The 16,108-nt window shown below is 39.4% G+C and overlaps 1 protein-coding gene across 50 annotated transcripts in view; it reads right to left on the bottom strand.

Moving 5' to 3' along the window:
* Nucleotides 1-469: 469 nt before the first annotated feature.
* The window catches only part of TCF4 (transcription factor 4), a 356,138-nt gene continuing 340,499 nt past the window's right edge, over nucleotides 470-16,108 (bottom strand). For 17 of the 50 annotated variants that reach the window (XM_045456825.1, XM_045456818.1, XM_045456815.1 and 14 more), the window contains 6 exons: nucleotides 11,134-11,269; nucleotides 9,337-9,499; nucleotides 8,801-8,845; nucleotides 6,026-6,255; nucleotides 5,420-5,560; nucleotides 470-5,222 (listed from right to left, as the gene is read on the bottom strand). In XM_045456825.1, the coding sequence (XP_045312781.1) occupies nucleotides 5,424-5,560; nucleotides 6,026-6,255; nucleotides 8,801-8,845; nucleotides 9,337-9,499; nucleotides 11,134-11,269 (711 nt within the window). In that variant the 3' untranslated portion in view covers nucleotides 470-5,222; nucleotides 5,420-5,423. Of the gene's footprint in view, nucleotides 5,561-6,025; nucleotides 6,256-8,800; nucleotides 8,846-9,336; nucleotides 9,500-11,133; nucleotides 11,270-16,108 lie in introns of all 50 variants that reach the window. The other 33 variants (XM_045456831.1, XM_045456828.1, XM_045456855.1 and 30 more) reach the window with 4 other exon arrangements.

Here is a 16,108-nt window from a genome sequence, read left to right on the forward strand (position 1 = left end):
CTCTTAACAAAGTGATACAAAATAAATCTTAGATTTTTAACTGAAAAGATCTAGCTGAGAAGGTTCTGCCAGACAGTTGACCAACTGATCCAAATGGTTAAGGCTGACTTGACTTAGCAAGCTGCAGCGTAACCGAAAACAGTGGCGCAGTTCAGAGCTCTTCAAATGCATAGCTTCAGTGTTACACGCACATTAATTATATTCCTCCAATTAGTTAATCCTCTAGACAGTTTTCTTTTTGTTTTGCATGCATCCCGTTCCATTTTCATTAAGGGCATCTCTTCCTTGGTCAATCATGTGCTTTGCTTTTCAATTTGTTTTTGTAAAAAAAAATTTTGTATGTTTTGTTTGTTAAGCTGTCAATACCTCCAACACTTGGAAAATGAAATATAGATGTGGTTTTACTGACAGAAGAGAATCAGAGCTATATGGACAATGCAAAATGAAATGAAACAAGTGTCAGAAACAGTTTATAAAAATGGCACATTTATTGCTACAGAACGGTCATGTACATGACTTCATCGAATAACTACAGATGGGAAACAGGTAATGGCCTAGACCAAGCTGGGTTTGTTTTTGTCTTGAAGGAACTCCAGCACACAACCTGTTTGGACACTTCTACAAATCAGAAATACACCAAAAACATGAAAAAATCGAGGCACTCAGCCACACATTGAAAACAAGGTGTAACTGTTTATCTTTTTTTTTTTTTTTTGAAATGTTTTCCCTTTTTTTTTAACAATTTTTTTTTTTTTAGTTTTTAATGCTGCAGCTATGTGTACAGTCGCAAAAAATTTCCCCGCTGCGACCTACAACTAAAAAACAAAAACAAAAACAAAAACAAAAACAAAAAAAACAAAAAAACAAAAAAGCTACCATACAGTTTCATCTCAGTAACACATGGTAAAATAACATCTTTTAAATAGTAAAATAAAGTAACAAACTTTTACTCATAATGATTCCAAAAATCTACAAAGAAGAAATATTCAGAATCTGACAATTTTTTTTTGTAATATTCATGGTATAAAAGGATTGCTCCTGCGAAAAATAAGCCAAATATATTTTTTTTATTTTTAAATTTAGTTTTTTTTTTCCTACTAGGGTGTACTACACTCTATTTTATAGCAAAAAGAGCACTAGACAAACAAAGCTTTATAACAAAAAGCCAGGCACTGATACATGGTAAATCTCTGCTTTTTTTTTCTTATCTTCACTTAATTGCATCACAAGTAACAAGAATGAAAAAGGCCACAGTTCATATATTTTCACCATTACATATGTCTATAATACTTGAAATGAGGATGGCAAAACCAGCACGGCACGAAGATGAATCCACTTCAAGTCCCATGAGAAAGAGCATGTCTCTAAAGAAAAACAAACAAAACCAAAGCAAAATAAAAAGAGAGGCCTAAAGGCCTTGGTGCCCCATTGTGTTGGAATTCATCATATTCCATCTTGACCTTTTTGTTTTGTTTTGTTTTGTGTTTTTTTTTTTGTTTTTTTTGTTTTTTTTTTTTGTTTCCAGTCAGCCAGCAGACTAAATTTTTGTGCTTGTTTATGCTGAAATGGTTTCATTCCTGACTCAAGTTCACTTTTGGACACAGATCATATTCTGCCTGTTGGATCCAAGACGAAAATCCTCTTAACCCCGAGTCTTGGTTCAACTCCCTCCCCACCCCCCAACCCCTCATCAAAATAAAGATCACGAATAAAAAAACAAAAAAACAAAAAACAAAAAACAAAAACAACAACCAAGAAGTAGGAAAAAGCGAAAAACAGAAAGGAATCGGAAGACTGAATCAGAACCAGTTGTGTTACTGGGTGGACTGACAGTTGTATAAACATTAGTGTTCCTTGCAGCTATACACAGAAGACAAATGGTAAAAGTGTCTAGATGAACAGATCCCTATTCTGCATATTCATAAATTACTTGAATGTGGAGGTGGATCAACTATTCCAAGTTGCTTTCAAAGTCCAAGTCTCTCCAACAGATTCCCAGCCTAAGTAGCATCAGGTATGCGGTATAGTATGGACCCTTGTGAAATTCTGTATAGTACTTTCATCCTAACTGTCTTCTGCTAAATTTCATTCGAAAATCCAGCGCAGGATACCAATATCTTACCTGGGTTTGATAATTACAAAACAACGACAAGAAAAAACACACTAAAAAGGCCACATTCCCTTTCACCTTTTTTTTTTTTTAAATGGGGATACAACCCAATTAATAGGTATAGGTGCAGATCCTGTCTCTCCACCAAGCAAAAAGTAGTGAGCAGCTTTTGGTGGCCATTAGAAAGTTTTTCGCCTATTTCCAAAGGGAATTCAACAATAGAGGTATTACATTACTGAGTAATGAATACATCAAAGCTGGTGAACAATAAATTGCAGCTTTTAACTCTGTTTGAGAACAAAATATAAAGCACCAATTTAAAAAATAATCAACTACAATTTAATTTTTTGCTTTGCTTACAGGTTTGAAAAACTTTAAATCAGCTCTATTAAGCACCTTTATGATAACACGTATCAAAAGTGCCATTCTTAAAATGTACATCAATGCAGGGAGTATTTCCAGTTCCCTAAAGAGTAAACACCGTATTTTCTTCTGTACACTTATCCTGAATGTGATCAGAGTATACCTGCTTCCTATATAATATTGTTCCTAGGGATACCCGCCTTGGTAGACTATACAAAATGAGTACAGAATGTACCACTAAAAGGAAATCTTGAACATACTGAGGGAACAAGTACACATGGTTGCCATTGTTCAGGAGGAGGGGAGAGTATACAATGTTGTCTTCCGTGCCCTTCTTTGAGCCCCTTTGTTCGTACATTTCACAGGAAAGTCTCAACATAACTTCATGAAGTTTGATTTCTGCTATTCTCCTAAGTTTTTAATCCACCTCCACATTTTAGGAACTTATCAACAAATCAAAGTATTTTAGTTTTATCGCTACTGAACATATTTACAGTTTTCAACACACACACAGCTAATCAAAATGTTTATGGGTTTGTAAAAGATGACCACGTGGTAACTATCTTATTTGTTCTTACATTTTCGGAAATGAACATAAAATTCAGATTCTTGTAGCTCACTATTTCATTTAAATGAGACGTTTTTTAAACCACACAGTTTAAAAAAAAAAACAACAAAAACTGATACAATGTATTAAAACACATAATAACAAGAGTCTACATGTAAAAATATAACTTTTACATACACGATTTCAAAATAATGATACGTTTGCCATTTGTTGCATAAAATTTACAAATGTATTTCATTACTATATAACTGGCAAAACAGGAGAACAGATGGAACATTTAGACCATTTCGATGGATTTATGGCATTTACTCAGTGCTGATAGGTGGAAAAACTACTTGAACAGGGATTTTTTTTTTTCTTAATACATGCCAAGATTGTGTGGCTGTAAAAATAGAAACGAGTTAGAGACAAAAGGATGCTGACAAGTACTTAACTAGGAGCACTATTTGTTTACTGCACACTATACACCAAAGTCAATCATTATAAAGATTCACGATGGAAGTTGGTTCAATTGTGCCCAGACGTCAAAGCTAGCTATCTGATGAGTTGCTGTGCCATAGCTTGATCTATGTTTCTATCAAATATGTTAAGTATAAACTTCATTCATACTGGCCAGAGAAATACTGCACTACCCCTCCTCAAGAAAGTGCAACTTAATGCTTTAGGACTTATAAGGCTTGTTATAATGCTGCATGATGATTGAATATTGGCATTTTTTCAGACGAAGGAGGAGGCAGTTAAGTCATCTACATCTTAGTAAACCCATTTTGAAAACAAAAAATCAAGAAAGCAACAAAATCAATCAGCTCTGTCACACTACTTGCAATTTTCTCATTTGATGGTTTTTGAACTTTACTTGTTTTTTTTTTTTTGTTTTGTTTTTTTTTTTTTTTCCAAAAATCTGACCATGTATTCAGAAACGCCTCACTGCACACTACTTCGGCTACACATGTAGGTAACACCTTAATCATTTTGTTAAATCACAGCCACTTTGATTATGTTATGTTTCCGATGATATAAACATTGGAAGGCACAGTGGTAACATTGTAGCATTCTAACCTTGTACCTCTGAAAATCCCAGAATAGGGTCACAAACGCAACATTACAGTTCAGACAAACTCTTTTTGCCATGTCTTGGTAATGCTGCTTGTAATATCTACACATGATGTGACTTTTAAGTCCTGTGTTCCCAAAAGACTGGAGAAACAACTTTCTACTTATTTATGAATGAAAAACAACATCAGGGTCAGCATTTTATCCTGCGTCACCTCTCCAGAAGCAGAGTCGGCACTACAGGTTACAATAACAAACCAGGGAAAGGGACAGAAAGACCAAAAAAAAAAAAAAAAAAAAGAAAAAAAAAAAAAGGAAAGAAAAGGAAAGAAAAAAGAAAAAAAGAAAAAGAATCCGTATTTACAGTAAAATCTTTCTTTTAAAAAAGTTAATCAGTACTATTTTTTTACAGGAGAAAAAAGTCTGAAACAAATGAACAAAAGCTTACCATAGTCACTAAATTTTTAATATATATTTATATATATATTTATATATATATTTGTCATAGGTCTATAAGATCCATCTGTTCCTCCTACCCTAAGGAATGGCTAATGTCATCACTTTGTTGTCATCAGGACGTTTGCTGGTTTTGTTACGAGGGCAGCCGAGCTTCCCTTATTCGATATCCGGTAATAATAAACACTAGCTGACTTGAATACCAACAAAAACGTTCATGTAGTTGTCTTCAGAAGTACACTTTTTCATTATTGCAAGTTTACAATTTTTTAAATTAAATATTTTTTTCAGACTTACAAATTAATTATATTTTTTTTTTTCCAAAAGAAGTTTAGGCACAAATGCATTGTTCCACAGTGTGGAAAGATTGCCATTCAGTCTCTGGGCTGCGTCTCAGCCTGCACACACCGCTTTGCACATTCTGAATGATATGTTAGAGGGTCACCCCTCAAGTTGCACTTTTTTCTTTCTTTTTTTTTTTTTTTGTTTGTTTTTTCGGTTTTCTGATCATTGGGAATGCTGAAACCTCTTGCGTCTGCGATTCATAACTACTCAGACTTGTCTTATATTACAAAAAAAGGGGTTAAGGAGAAGTGTTTATGTGGGTTTAAGATAATACAGCTGTTAAGGAAGTGGTCTCTTGTATTAATGAAGCAATGTGGCAACTTGGACCTGAGAAGGGAAAAAGAGAGGAAAATTAATTCATACACCTAAAACAGAGGAAGTAAACGTTTTATTTTTAAACTGGTTTTTTTTCCCCAAAGGGGAAAAATTTGTTAACTGGGGCGAATGTTGACGTTTATGGCTGATGCCTCGGGGAGGAGAGCGACAAAGGAAGGGATTTCCGAAATGGCAGAGAGCACACTTGCCCTTTTACATCTGTCCCATGTGGTTTGACGCGTCTCCCATTCCAGGGTGCGGGCCCGCCAAGGAGAGCGGGGGAGGTTCTGAGGACACCTTCTCTTCCTCCCTTCTTTTCAGACACGCGGCTTTCGGATTCAGATTCCTCTCTGGAAGAGTGAAGCCGAGAATGTGGTTAGTGCCCACGGCTTCTGGTAGAGGGCAGTAATGCGCTCTCGTCTGCTGACCCTCTATCGGGGTTTCCACGTCACCCAGCGAGAGGAAGAGCCAGCAAAGGCACGCTATAGCCATGCATTTGGTGGGTCACCAGTACAAGCTGGACGGCTTCACAGGATAAGAAAGCTGGTAAAACAAACATACCAAACGTGGATTCCTGAGAGTACGTACGAAAGCACTGTGGTGCCGTCTTGCTTGTAAGAGCGTCCTGTACCTTAGCCATGGGAGAAAGGGGGGCTGCCTTACAGATTCAGAGGTGATCTGCACTTGACCCCGTGACTCTGAACCATGCTTATGGGGCTGCTTCTCTGCTCCCGCTCCAGGCCGGCAAGTCGATCCCTACTCCCTGCAGCCGCAGGCTGCCGTGACCCCTACGAGGAGGTGGCGGGGGCACTGACCTCGGACTTGCTGCTCCAGGCTGAGGATGACGGCCACGGCCTGGTGGAGGATCAGGAGCTTGGTCTGGGGCTTGTCACTCTTGAGGTGGAGCTGCACCATGCGGCCGAGCTCCTTGAAAGCCTCGTTGATGTCGCGGACGCGCAGGCGCTCGCGGGCATTGTTGGCCATCCTCCGCTCCTTCTCACGCTCTGCCTTCTGCTCCGGTGTCAGGTCCTCGTCATCGTTATTGCTGGGGGACAAAAGGGATGCGACATTTTCTAATGGTGTGGGGACAAAGAAAGTCTCTAAATTGGTTTTGTTTTCTTCCAGAGTTTTCTGGGGATGTGTCCATCTTCAGCTGTTGTCCTCGGCAGGATTTTACATCCACTTGAACTTGGGACTGCTATAGATGGCTGTGACAATCCATACACGAGACATTCCGTTTCTCCCAGACATTCAACCCAAACAAAACCAGAGGGGTTAAAGTTAGGGCCCACTGTGTGCCCATGCTGATGTAGGGGGTAAAGGGCAAGCACGGCTTTTTATCAACGAGGCTACACTCTGCCAAGCAAGGCCACGGTCAACTTAGCCTTGAGGCTAGTCTGCATGGCCACAAAGCAGAGCGTTTTACACAGACTGAAGGTGTGTGTGCTGTCGTTTTTAACTTTCATACTGTGACATCTGGAACCTGAGGAAAACAAGTGCTTGAGAAAAGACTCGGACAGGTCAGAATGAACACGATACAGCTGAAACAGGAGTAAGAAGGCCCTACATTCAAGACACCAGAGCAATGAGAGTGCAGACAGAGAATTTTGTCCACGTTTCACTAATAACTAGCTCTGAAGGCATGGCTACTCCACTTGATGTATCTGAGTCTCATTTTCTCCATGTGTTAAATAAAAAGGCTAGAAAAACCATGATCTCCATGGCTTTTAACATCATGGACATTTGTGAGCCCCCAAAACAAGTTGGGAAAATCTGAGTTGACACGCACTGTGCAAAGCAAACAAAGTAAGATGGACTAAATACCAAACAGCTACTGGTTATAAATGACCATGACCTCATCATGAGTCAAAAATGAAGCCCAAAAGCTAATCTCTGATGGTTAGAACCAAAATATCACATTTCATAGCAAAGGCATGGTTGGATCCAGTGTAGTCTGGAAAGGCAATATTCCTTCTGTCTGTTTCTGGCTGTCATGCCTCTGAGTGTTATAGTTTGAGTTAACATGAGCAAGAAGCTTTTTGGGTATAAGAGATGTCATAAGAGGTATAAAAAGTGAGGTCAACTTCACTGAAAAAATAATAGGCTCCTCATTATATGGAACAATATGGAGGTGACCATCTGTAAGGATGTTAACCTGGAGGTCCAAGCATTCATCTAAATGACCATGATGGTTAACCTCTACTTTAAAATTCTACAAATCTGAAATGTTCACAGAATAAAGGTGTTAATCACAATATTTCAGAGCAGGAGAACATGGGGTAAGTTATCTAGTCAATTTAATGTACACTTAATGAATGTTGGCTTAACATGCGTGGCTCTGAATCTCCCAGTTTGGAGAATCTCTGGGTAGCTTCCAAATTGCAATAAGGACCAATTATAGCTGAGAAGCTCCAATCAATCACAAATGGGAGTGGGATTCTTTGGGTTGCAAGCACATGTTGCAAATACAGATGATGTATGTAAGCCAACAACACTTGTAAGGGAGGGGAAGAGGAAGACACCAAAGAAAGATGCCTTAAGACTTGGCTCATCTCCCTATGGGTCATATACTCCCTGCCAGATGGGACCGTCTGCCATAGATGTGTGCTGGTGAACACACAACTGGACTGAACCTGTGGGAAATGGCTCTCTTTCAGTGTCATCTAAGCCTCCTCACTTCTGCTGAACCCTCCTCCCCACCACGCCTAACTTCTGCTGATGGCAGCCAAGTCAAGGTAACCGTTAATTCACGTCCACATTCCACTACACAAACAGGTTGTAACAAGTGAAAAGAGAACACAGCCAAGTCTGTGGTGGCCCTTCCCTGAAGTTAAAATTTTGAATAACACTTTTAAACATCACACAGGTGTCACAGCTTTCACAGAGTGGGTCTGAAAGTGGGAACTTGTTTTCCAAAGGTATTCAGGCTAGTAACTAATTAGGCCCGATTATTCACTTATAAATAGTAAATAGGTTGGTTTTGCAAATAAAACTACCTAGCATTGTCTCACATCCCAGTTTGGGAGGCATTAGGTAAACGTCACAAGAATAACCCTTTCAATAAGAAGGTTCTTAACAGCAAGTGAAACGTTGTACGGAAACTTCCAAGAATCTACTAATATGCCTAAGTCACGGCCACTAGTTGAATTACTGAGAACTGACGGGAGTGGCAGAGAAGACGGTAGGGATGCGAAAGCCCCTCCTTGAAATTTCACCAATGTGGCCAAGAGTCAGGAGACTCTGTAGTGATGGTGGGAGGTAAGGGGTAAGAAGCTTGTACCACTTTCTGGAAATTTTAGCAGGGGGTGTCCTACAATTTATCCCAATGATTATAAAGGCGATTATGAGAAAGTGGCATGTTCTTAATTCCTAAAGGGCATTAGCTCTAACCCTGAGAATGACAGCTTCTAAAAGGGGGAAGTGTAGTCATGGTACAATTTATTTAATTTACAAATGAAAACAACCCAAGGGAACTAAAGCAAAGAACAGGGGTGCCACGGTGTTCGAAAACCATCTGATCGTCAGACTAGAGTTAACATTCCACGAGAAAGACTCTAATTTAAAGATATTGGATATTTAAGAAAACCAACCAGAAGCTATTTTCCTGCAGTTGTATTTTCTGTAGAAGGGAGTATCTGGGAGAAAAAAGCGAGCAGTTTAGGTATTATTATTAGATAGATCAACATATTTAAGATAAAGCTGGGAAATCAGTATATTCTCACGTTCAAGATCAGAAAAAAGTCATAGTTGCATATACCTCAATGGAGTTTTTAACACGGCTAAGATCTCTTTTTTAGAAATATTTTGGAAAGATCATTTCGGACCAAATTTGCAGAATATGCATCATTTTAAAAATCAACCGTTTGCACTTGAATCAGTTACAAATGGTTTTTACCGTGTGTAATTAGCACTGCGTCCAAATTCACAAATGCAAAGACACTGTAGGCTTCACTAGAGTACCAGTATCTCAAACGATACTTCGGTAGCTCTAGAGCAGGCCTTTAATTTTCTTTTCAGCTGTCGATTTACCTGCCAGGAAAAAACTGAATAGTTTCTTCCTGTTCTGTTCACTTCATCAAAGTCCAATAAAGGAATTAAATGAAGCGACAGTATCATATACTGTTACCTAGATCTTGACCTAGTAATCGATTTGATATCCTTCTTGTCGTCATCTAACTTCTTGTCCTCGGAAGATTTCGTGTCTTGCAGGTTCTCATCCCCCTCGTCGTCGGATTTGATCTCAGAGCTGCCGGAAGAGACGCTCTGGCCCTGCAATCCTGGCGGCATGCCTAGCGGAAGAGAGAGAGAGAGAGCAGGTGATGTTTCTGCCAAACACTAGATGCGCGCACACACACACACACACACACACACACACACACGCACACACACTGCAGACCGCGAGCTGCCAGCCATACAGTTCATGCTGTTGAACTGTGATCCTTCTGCCGCATTTGTTTCCATGCGATCTGGTGAAGTTTCAAAAATGCACCTGTGGAAGCAAGTTTTCCCTGCATTGGCTCTGAGGTTAAATTCTATTTTGCAATCTTTTGGAGTAGATGGTAATTTCACTGTCTACAAAACATCAACTTAATTGCAATGAAAATCATAATCATGAAAATCACACACCGCAATGTTCTGATTAAGAACCCAAGTAAATATCAGCTATTATATTGAGTTTCTTCCATATGCAATGATTTAATAGAAAAATATCCTTAAAATATAATTCCCAGGGAGTACGCTAAATATGTGCAGTCAAGACTTCAATAGATACCCTAATGATATTCTGAAATTAGGTGTCTCTTATCCTCAAGGAGTAATCAGCATTTAAAAATGGTACATATGGAAAGCAGTTTGCTGCTCACTGAAGAAATTTTTAGCTTTATCACTGTTCAACTTTCAAGATCACAATACATTTTAAAACGTGACCCTCATGTATCCACTTATTTCTAAGGTATAAGCATGTCTATTGGGTATTCTCCTCTGTTTGTAATTTGTGTAGTCACTCAAAATTGGTCTGTGGTCCAGAAGCATCCTTATCACTGGAGCCCATCAGAGATGCAGAATTTCAGACCTACTGAATCAGAATCTGCACTTCAACAAGGTCCTCAAGTCACGCTTATATACACTCAAGTTTAAGAAGCACTGACTCTCTCTCTCTCTCTCTCTCTCTCTCTCTCTCTCCATACCTCTCCATACACACACCCACTCACCCCCCCACACACACAAATAATTAACACTCAATTTGTACAATGTTTAGCCAGTGGTAAAAAGCCTATGCATATTCCCGTGGCAGTGTTATCACCTTTCCTCTAAACATGGAGTGGGGTGGGTGATGAGAATTTAAGTGTCTGCCAGTCACCGGGCCAGCCAGTTGCACAGGGAGCATGGAACCCAGGTCTGGCTCCTGTGGTATAACTTCCTGGGGTCATGAAAAGCTGAGTGGGGTCCGTGGTTTGAGGCAATCATTATGGGGCGAGACGAAAAGTGAAAACCATTCCACCAAGTTCCAGTTTTTAAATGTACCTACATTTCCTTCCATCTTAAACGACAAAAACAATTTCCTTCCTTCCTATTCATTTGGAAATATCATTTTCAGGCTACAACTAACCACATTAGAGGACCTGAATGAGTAAAATGTGGAAATAGCTAAAATAAAATTTCCTCTCATCAGTCTGTTGTCTCATTCCCTGCTGAAATAGGACCAGGATTTCAGAGGATGTTTGAGGAAAACAGTTACTGAAGAAACACAATTAGCTGGCTACGTTCTAACTGCTTTCCCATTTGCTTACCATTTTTGTACCAAATTTGATTCTTGGTTTTCTGCCAGTGCTTCCTGAGGAGTGTATGCCAAGTAAGCTTGGGATCAACACTGGATTCACTATTGTCTAAGTGAGGTCGGAAGGGCCTTCGGAGGCAGACCTACCTCTGTAAGGGTCCTGGGGTGGGTTCAAATCCGGGGAAGTTGCAGACTGGACAGGAAGCTGTGGAACTGGAACCTGGTTTGGCACAAGAGAATGGCTGCCTCTCAGGGCCACACCGTCTTCACGATGGGCCCCAACCTGAAAGGGGGAGAGGAACCGTAGAGTTTATTTCCAGGGGCAGCAAGGACCAGCCGAAGGAACACGGGCCTTTGAAAAACAAGACTCCCAAATGCCTTTCACTAGAGGGCGCTGAAGGACCGCACACGCACCTACAGAACCCTGCAAAACACTTCACACTCAGTAAGATGCCGTGCTGTACATTCAGTGACAAATATGGCAGAGTAGCTCAGGCAGGTAAAACGTCAAATTGTCTCCCAGGGTGCTGCAGTGGAGCGCACTGATTCGTACCCATCTGTCTTCTATCATGTCCGCCAACAGATCTGACAATTATCTTAATGCCCATATGCTTAATTGTGGGCTTCTCAATTCCCCCATTGCTATCGGAAATCCTACAGGAATTTCAATTTGGCATTCGACTTTCATTTCAGGGGATAAGATTCTCAGGCCTGCCATTTTTTTTTCCATAATGCCAGCTAAGCCTCTGACAGCGGAAGCTACGGCAGTATGGGACACAGCCCCTGCTCGGTACAAATATAATAAAATGTCACCTGGCTTTCCAAAACTGGCAGCCCATCCCAGATTAATGTTTACTGTATTTCATCAGCTGCTGAGCTCCAAATCCAAAGGGGGACCGTCTCTGCCAATGCCACCACACCGGAAAATGTACCAATAAAGGTTTTATTAAACACACCAGTAATGCCATCATTGCCATGCAAAGAGGTTTGGACATTTTTCCATTTTTCCTCCCACTATTCTGATCCTAGAAAGATACCGCACTGTAAACACTCTTTACGTTTCCATGAATAAAATTACAGAATACAGCATGATGACTTGGTCTGGAAGAAACACTGCTGAGCATTTTAGTAACTACTACTGCCTACTCGAGGGTCCGGAGATGTTGCACCAGTGACAACGAGACAGCAATTGCTGACTTTATGGCATGTGCCTTAAAGCAAAACCATTCAGCATTTGCAAACCAAGAGGAACATGAGTAGCTTACATTTTTGTTTGCATTTTCAAGTAGTTAGGCTCTCCGCCTATTGTCAGGCGAACAATGTATGCAGGATCGTGGGTCTGACCCTAAAAATATTTACCTCTGAATTTTTACTGTTATGAATCAAAAAGTTTAATTTTTTCCCCATCCAAAACCAAAAAGCCCACAAAGCAGAATCTTCACTCATTTGCTGCCAAATGTTTTAAAAGAGTATCTCCAAAGAAAGCAACGACAATCAGAATCTGAACCGACAACAACCAAGTTCACAGAACCGAATGAAGCACACGCTATCTAAAAGCAACCTGATATGAAGTATCACCGTTACATAATCCAAAACAGTACAGAAGGAAATAACTCAGGGGGGAGGGGGAGGGACCACATAAATCATACTAATTGCTCAGATTCAAAATATAGCAAGAATAAAAGGATTTAAAGACTCATGGGCATCGGGACGCATAAGTGAATGCTGTAGCTAAGAGTCCAGGGATGTCAGCCACCTGTGTGCCTGTGTCCCTTCCCAGAATGTTCTGAATGGTGGTTATTAGGTTCTAGGAAGGTGCTTCGAATGTAAGGAGACCTCGATTACCTCCCACAGCAGCCCGTGCCATTCCATTTTCATCACAAGTTGGCCTCCTTGTGTATTCCATCCACTGGTTCTGGTTTCAACTTCGGGAGTTTCATGGAGTAAGTGTAAGTCCCCTTCACGTGTTTAACACCACTGCCATGCCACTGGCGTCTTTCCCCCGGTGACCAGCGCCCCGTCTTTCCAGGCAGGCCAGGCCCACTTGACGCTTCCAAACCATTTTTCACTTTTGGTATGTTTTCATATTTATTCCAAACAAAAAGGTGATAGCTATTTTCCATTCAGGTTTTGATTTGCCGTTTTTATGTTTGTGCATTTACAAGACTGATTCAATGGATGATTATCCCTCCAATCTAAGATGTCAACTTGTATGCGTGCATTTTACAGGCCTTGATCAAATGGTAGCTCTTGAAGTCTGTCAATCAATGTTAACCCAAATAATTACCTTAGTGCTGATTCATATTTATTGGTATTTCCAATGGATTTAATCTCTTAAACTTCCACAGAAGGTGATTCTAAATTGGAGTCACTGAAGGTAACCCCAGGTTTGAGCATAGCAAAGATGTAAACGCTTTTACGTTAGGCATTCTATTAAAACCCTCAAGCCTTCTTTGTAGGCATCTGTGATGTAATTTAAGGTTAGGGTTTTGATTTTTACTTAAAATATATTCAGATATTGATCCTGTGCTTCTTTTCTCCCTTCTAGTTCACATTCAGATTAGTTTTTACAAGAGCAAAAAAGAGCCCACAACCAATTATCTTTGTATTTTCCTTGCCTCAACTATTATGAAAGACTGAGTAAAGACAGTACAATGATGAGAATCAACAATATCTAGATTTTAACTGTAACTGGTTTCTTTGTTAGCTGTGTAACCATGGGTAAGGTATTCAAATACAAACTGAAGAAATTAACACTAGGTTATAGAGAATGAGTCCCATGTTTACTGCAAAGGGTGGTAATAGGCAAAACAACTGGTACATAATAGGTACTTAACAATTATAGATATTATGTGAAAATATCTGCAAATCCTTGCATACCACATAAAAGTCTATATAGTTCAAAACCCCTCAGAACACAAGCTACCTTCATTTAAGATCATCTTTGTACTCTTTGTCTCTATTTTGTTCACGTGCATTTGATTTTAAATCTTTCCTCCTACACAATGACAGTGAAATCTTAAATGATTTTATAAATATGTTGAGAAGACAGTTGTTACAACTGTATTTGTTTGTATTTTAGCCATACATGTTAACTAACTTTATATATTTTCCACAGATCATCTCAAATAATATACCAATCATTTTCCACAAAGGAAGTTGGGAACAAAGTTGCTCTTGATGATTTAAGGCTGCCTTTGTAAACTATGCACATTCCAGGTCAAATGAATGAATGATGATGGGTCGAGATCCTTGTGGTAATGAGCTTGATTCTCCGGGATCAATTCCATTGCCTGTGGCCATGCAATAGTATTCTGAAGAATTAACTTTGCTTTGTTTGTTTCCTTGGCCACAGACAGCATGTCCTAACCCCATTTACTTCTCTTTCAGAAACATTATTTTTGGTCACATAAGAGACAAGGCAAGAATGATAGTGGATGGTCAACACAATCCATCACTGGAATAGCTCATAAATAGAAGGAGGAGCCAATATGTACAGAATACAAGGGTCAAGGCTTGACCACCTTCCAAATAATAAATAGGTAAGAATATAACTAGAAAAAAGCAGATTCCTTCAACCTACAAATAGACTCTAAGGATGGTACCTACTTTTAGAAAATCTGTACTTCATTAAAGCCCTATTTTCATAACGTTTTCATCTAGGTAAGCAAGAGTTTAAAGTTAAAAGGCAGTCTAAGAAAGTAGTTAATTTTATCAATATTGATAGGAAATTTTATTTTTTGCAATCTTTAAGAATAGTCTTCTTAGTTACACACAATGTGGTTTTAGATATATTTATGCTAAATGTAAAAGACAAAATTAAAATCTAAAAATTATACAGTAAGTGTTAATTGATTGATCAAAGAGTACATTTATTAATTCAAGAAATATTTACTCATCTACTTCATGCTTGTCACTCCAGGGGGTGCTAGGGATGGGATGGTAAATAACTTAGATGACCTCATGAAGCTTAGAGATTCTCTGTGGGATTTTTGCACACTGATCACTTTAGTGTGGCGGTTTTCATAGTAAGTCTCTCAAGAAAAAGGAGATTTTTCATGATATCTGTAATTTAGGTTTTGAGCCCAGAGAACACCCAGGACCTAAGGCCACTCCGTGTCTCTCATGGGCCAGCCTCTCTTGTATCTCTGCTGGTACCTCTGTCTCTCTGGCATTTGTCCCTTCATGACTATAGTCTGAACTCTCCTTTCATGATATCTCAGTACATTCTTTAAGGTTCTGCACCTGTTGCTAACTCCCTCTCTGTCTTAGTATTTCTGAGCTCAGAATGCCAAGATCATCTGATGGTAAGCTCAACATTTTGAAGCAGACACGAACCATCCTTTGAATGGCCCACTCTAGGGTTAGGTGTCCCCATTACTGGTTCAGTGAACTACAAAAGAAGAGGAGGGAAGATCATGTGGTCCAAGCATGGAGGCCCACTCCACCATAAATCATGCCCCCCAAATCATGGCTCTTAGATACAAATATCTAAGTTACCCTGCATCTCAGGTCAAGTTATATTCAAATTCTGACATGGCTAATTTAAATTCTCCTGTGTTAATTTATCATTGGGAATAATTAAATACCTTCAGCAGTACATTACTTCTTTTGAATAATGTAAGCACCATATAATTTTAAATAACCTTACTTTCCAAGGAGAGGATGGATACATTAGAAGCACTTTTCAATTACAGCATAGAAACTTTAAGAGTTTGAGAGACTTGGAACCCAGTTAGGCCAAACTCTTCATTTTACAGAGAAGAGAGCTTAGGTTGAAGATAGTGAAGCGAATTGGCAAATGTCTAGTAAGACTAAAATAGATTTTGAGTTCAGAAAAGTTATAACAACACTGAATAATTTGATTGGTGTGTGTGTGTGTGTGTGTGTGTGTGTGTGTGTGTATGGGAGGAGAACAAAGTTAAGGGACAAAAAGGGTTTATCTCTTGGAGCTTTTGTTTACAACAGAGTGCATATATGGGCATGTGTGTGTGTGTGTAGATATAGATACGAAACTCATTTTATTTTTCTTTATCATAGGGAAAAACCACCGTAGTTCACCAAGTATGGCCAAGGCCACGGCCGAGATGTCTAACTAAATTACAAAATTTAATACTTGCCA

The sequence above is a fragment of the Leopardus geoffroyi genome, chromosome D3 (assembly GCF_018350155.1).
Source record: "Leopardus geoffroyi isolate Oge1 chromosome D3, O.geoffroyi_Oge1_pat1.0, whole genome shotgun sequence".
NCBI classification, from domain to species: Eukaryota; Metazoa; Chordata; class Mammalia; order Carnivora; family Felidae; genus Leopardus; species Leopardus geoffroyi.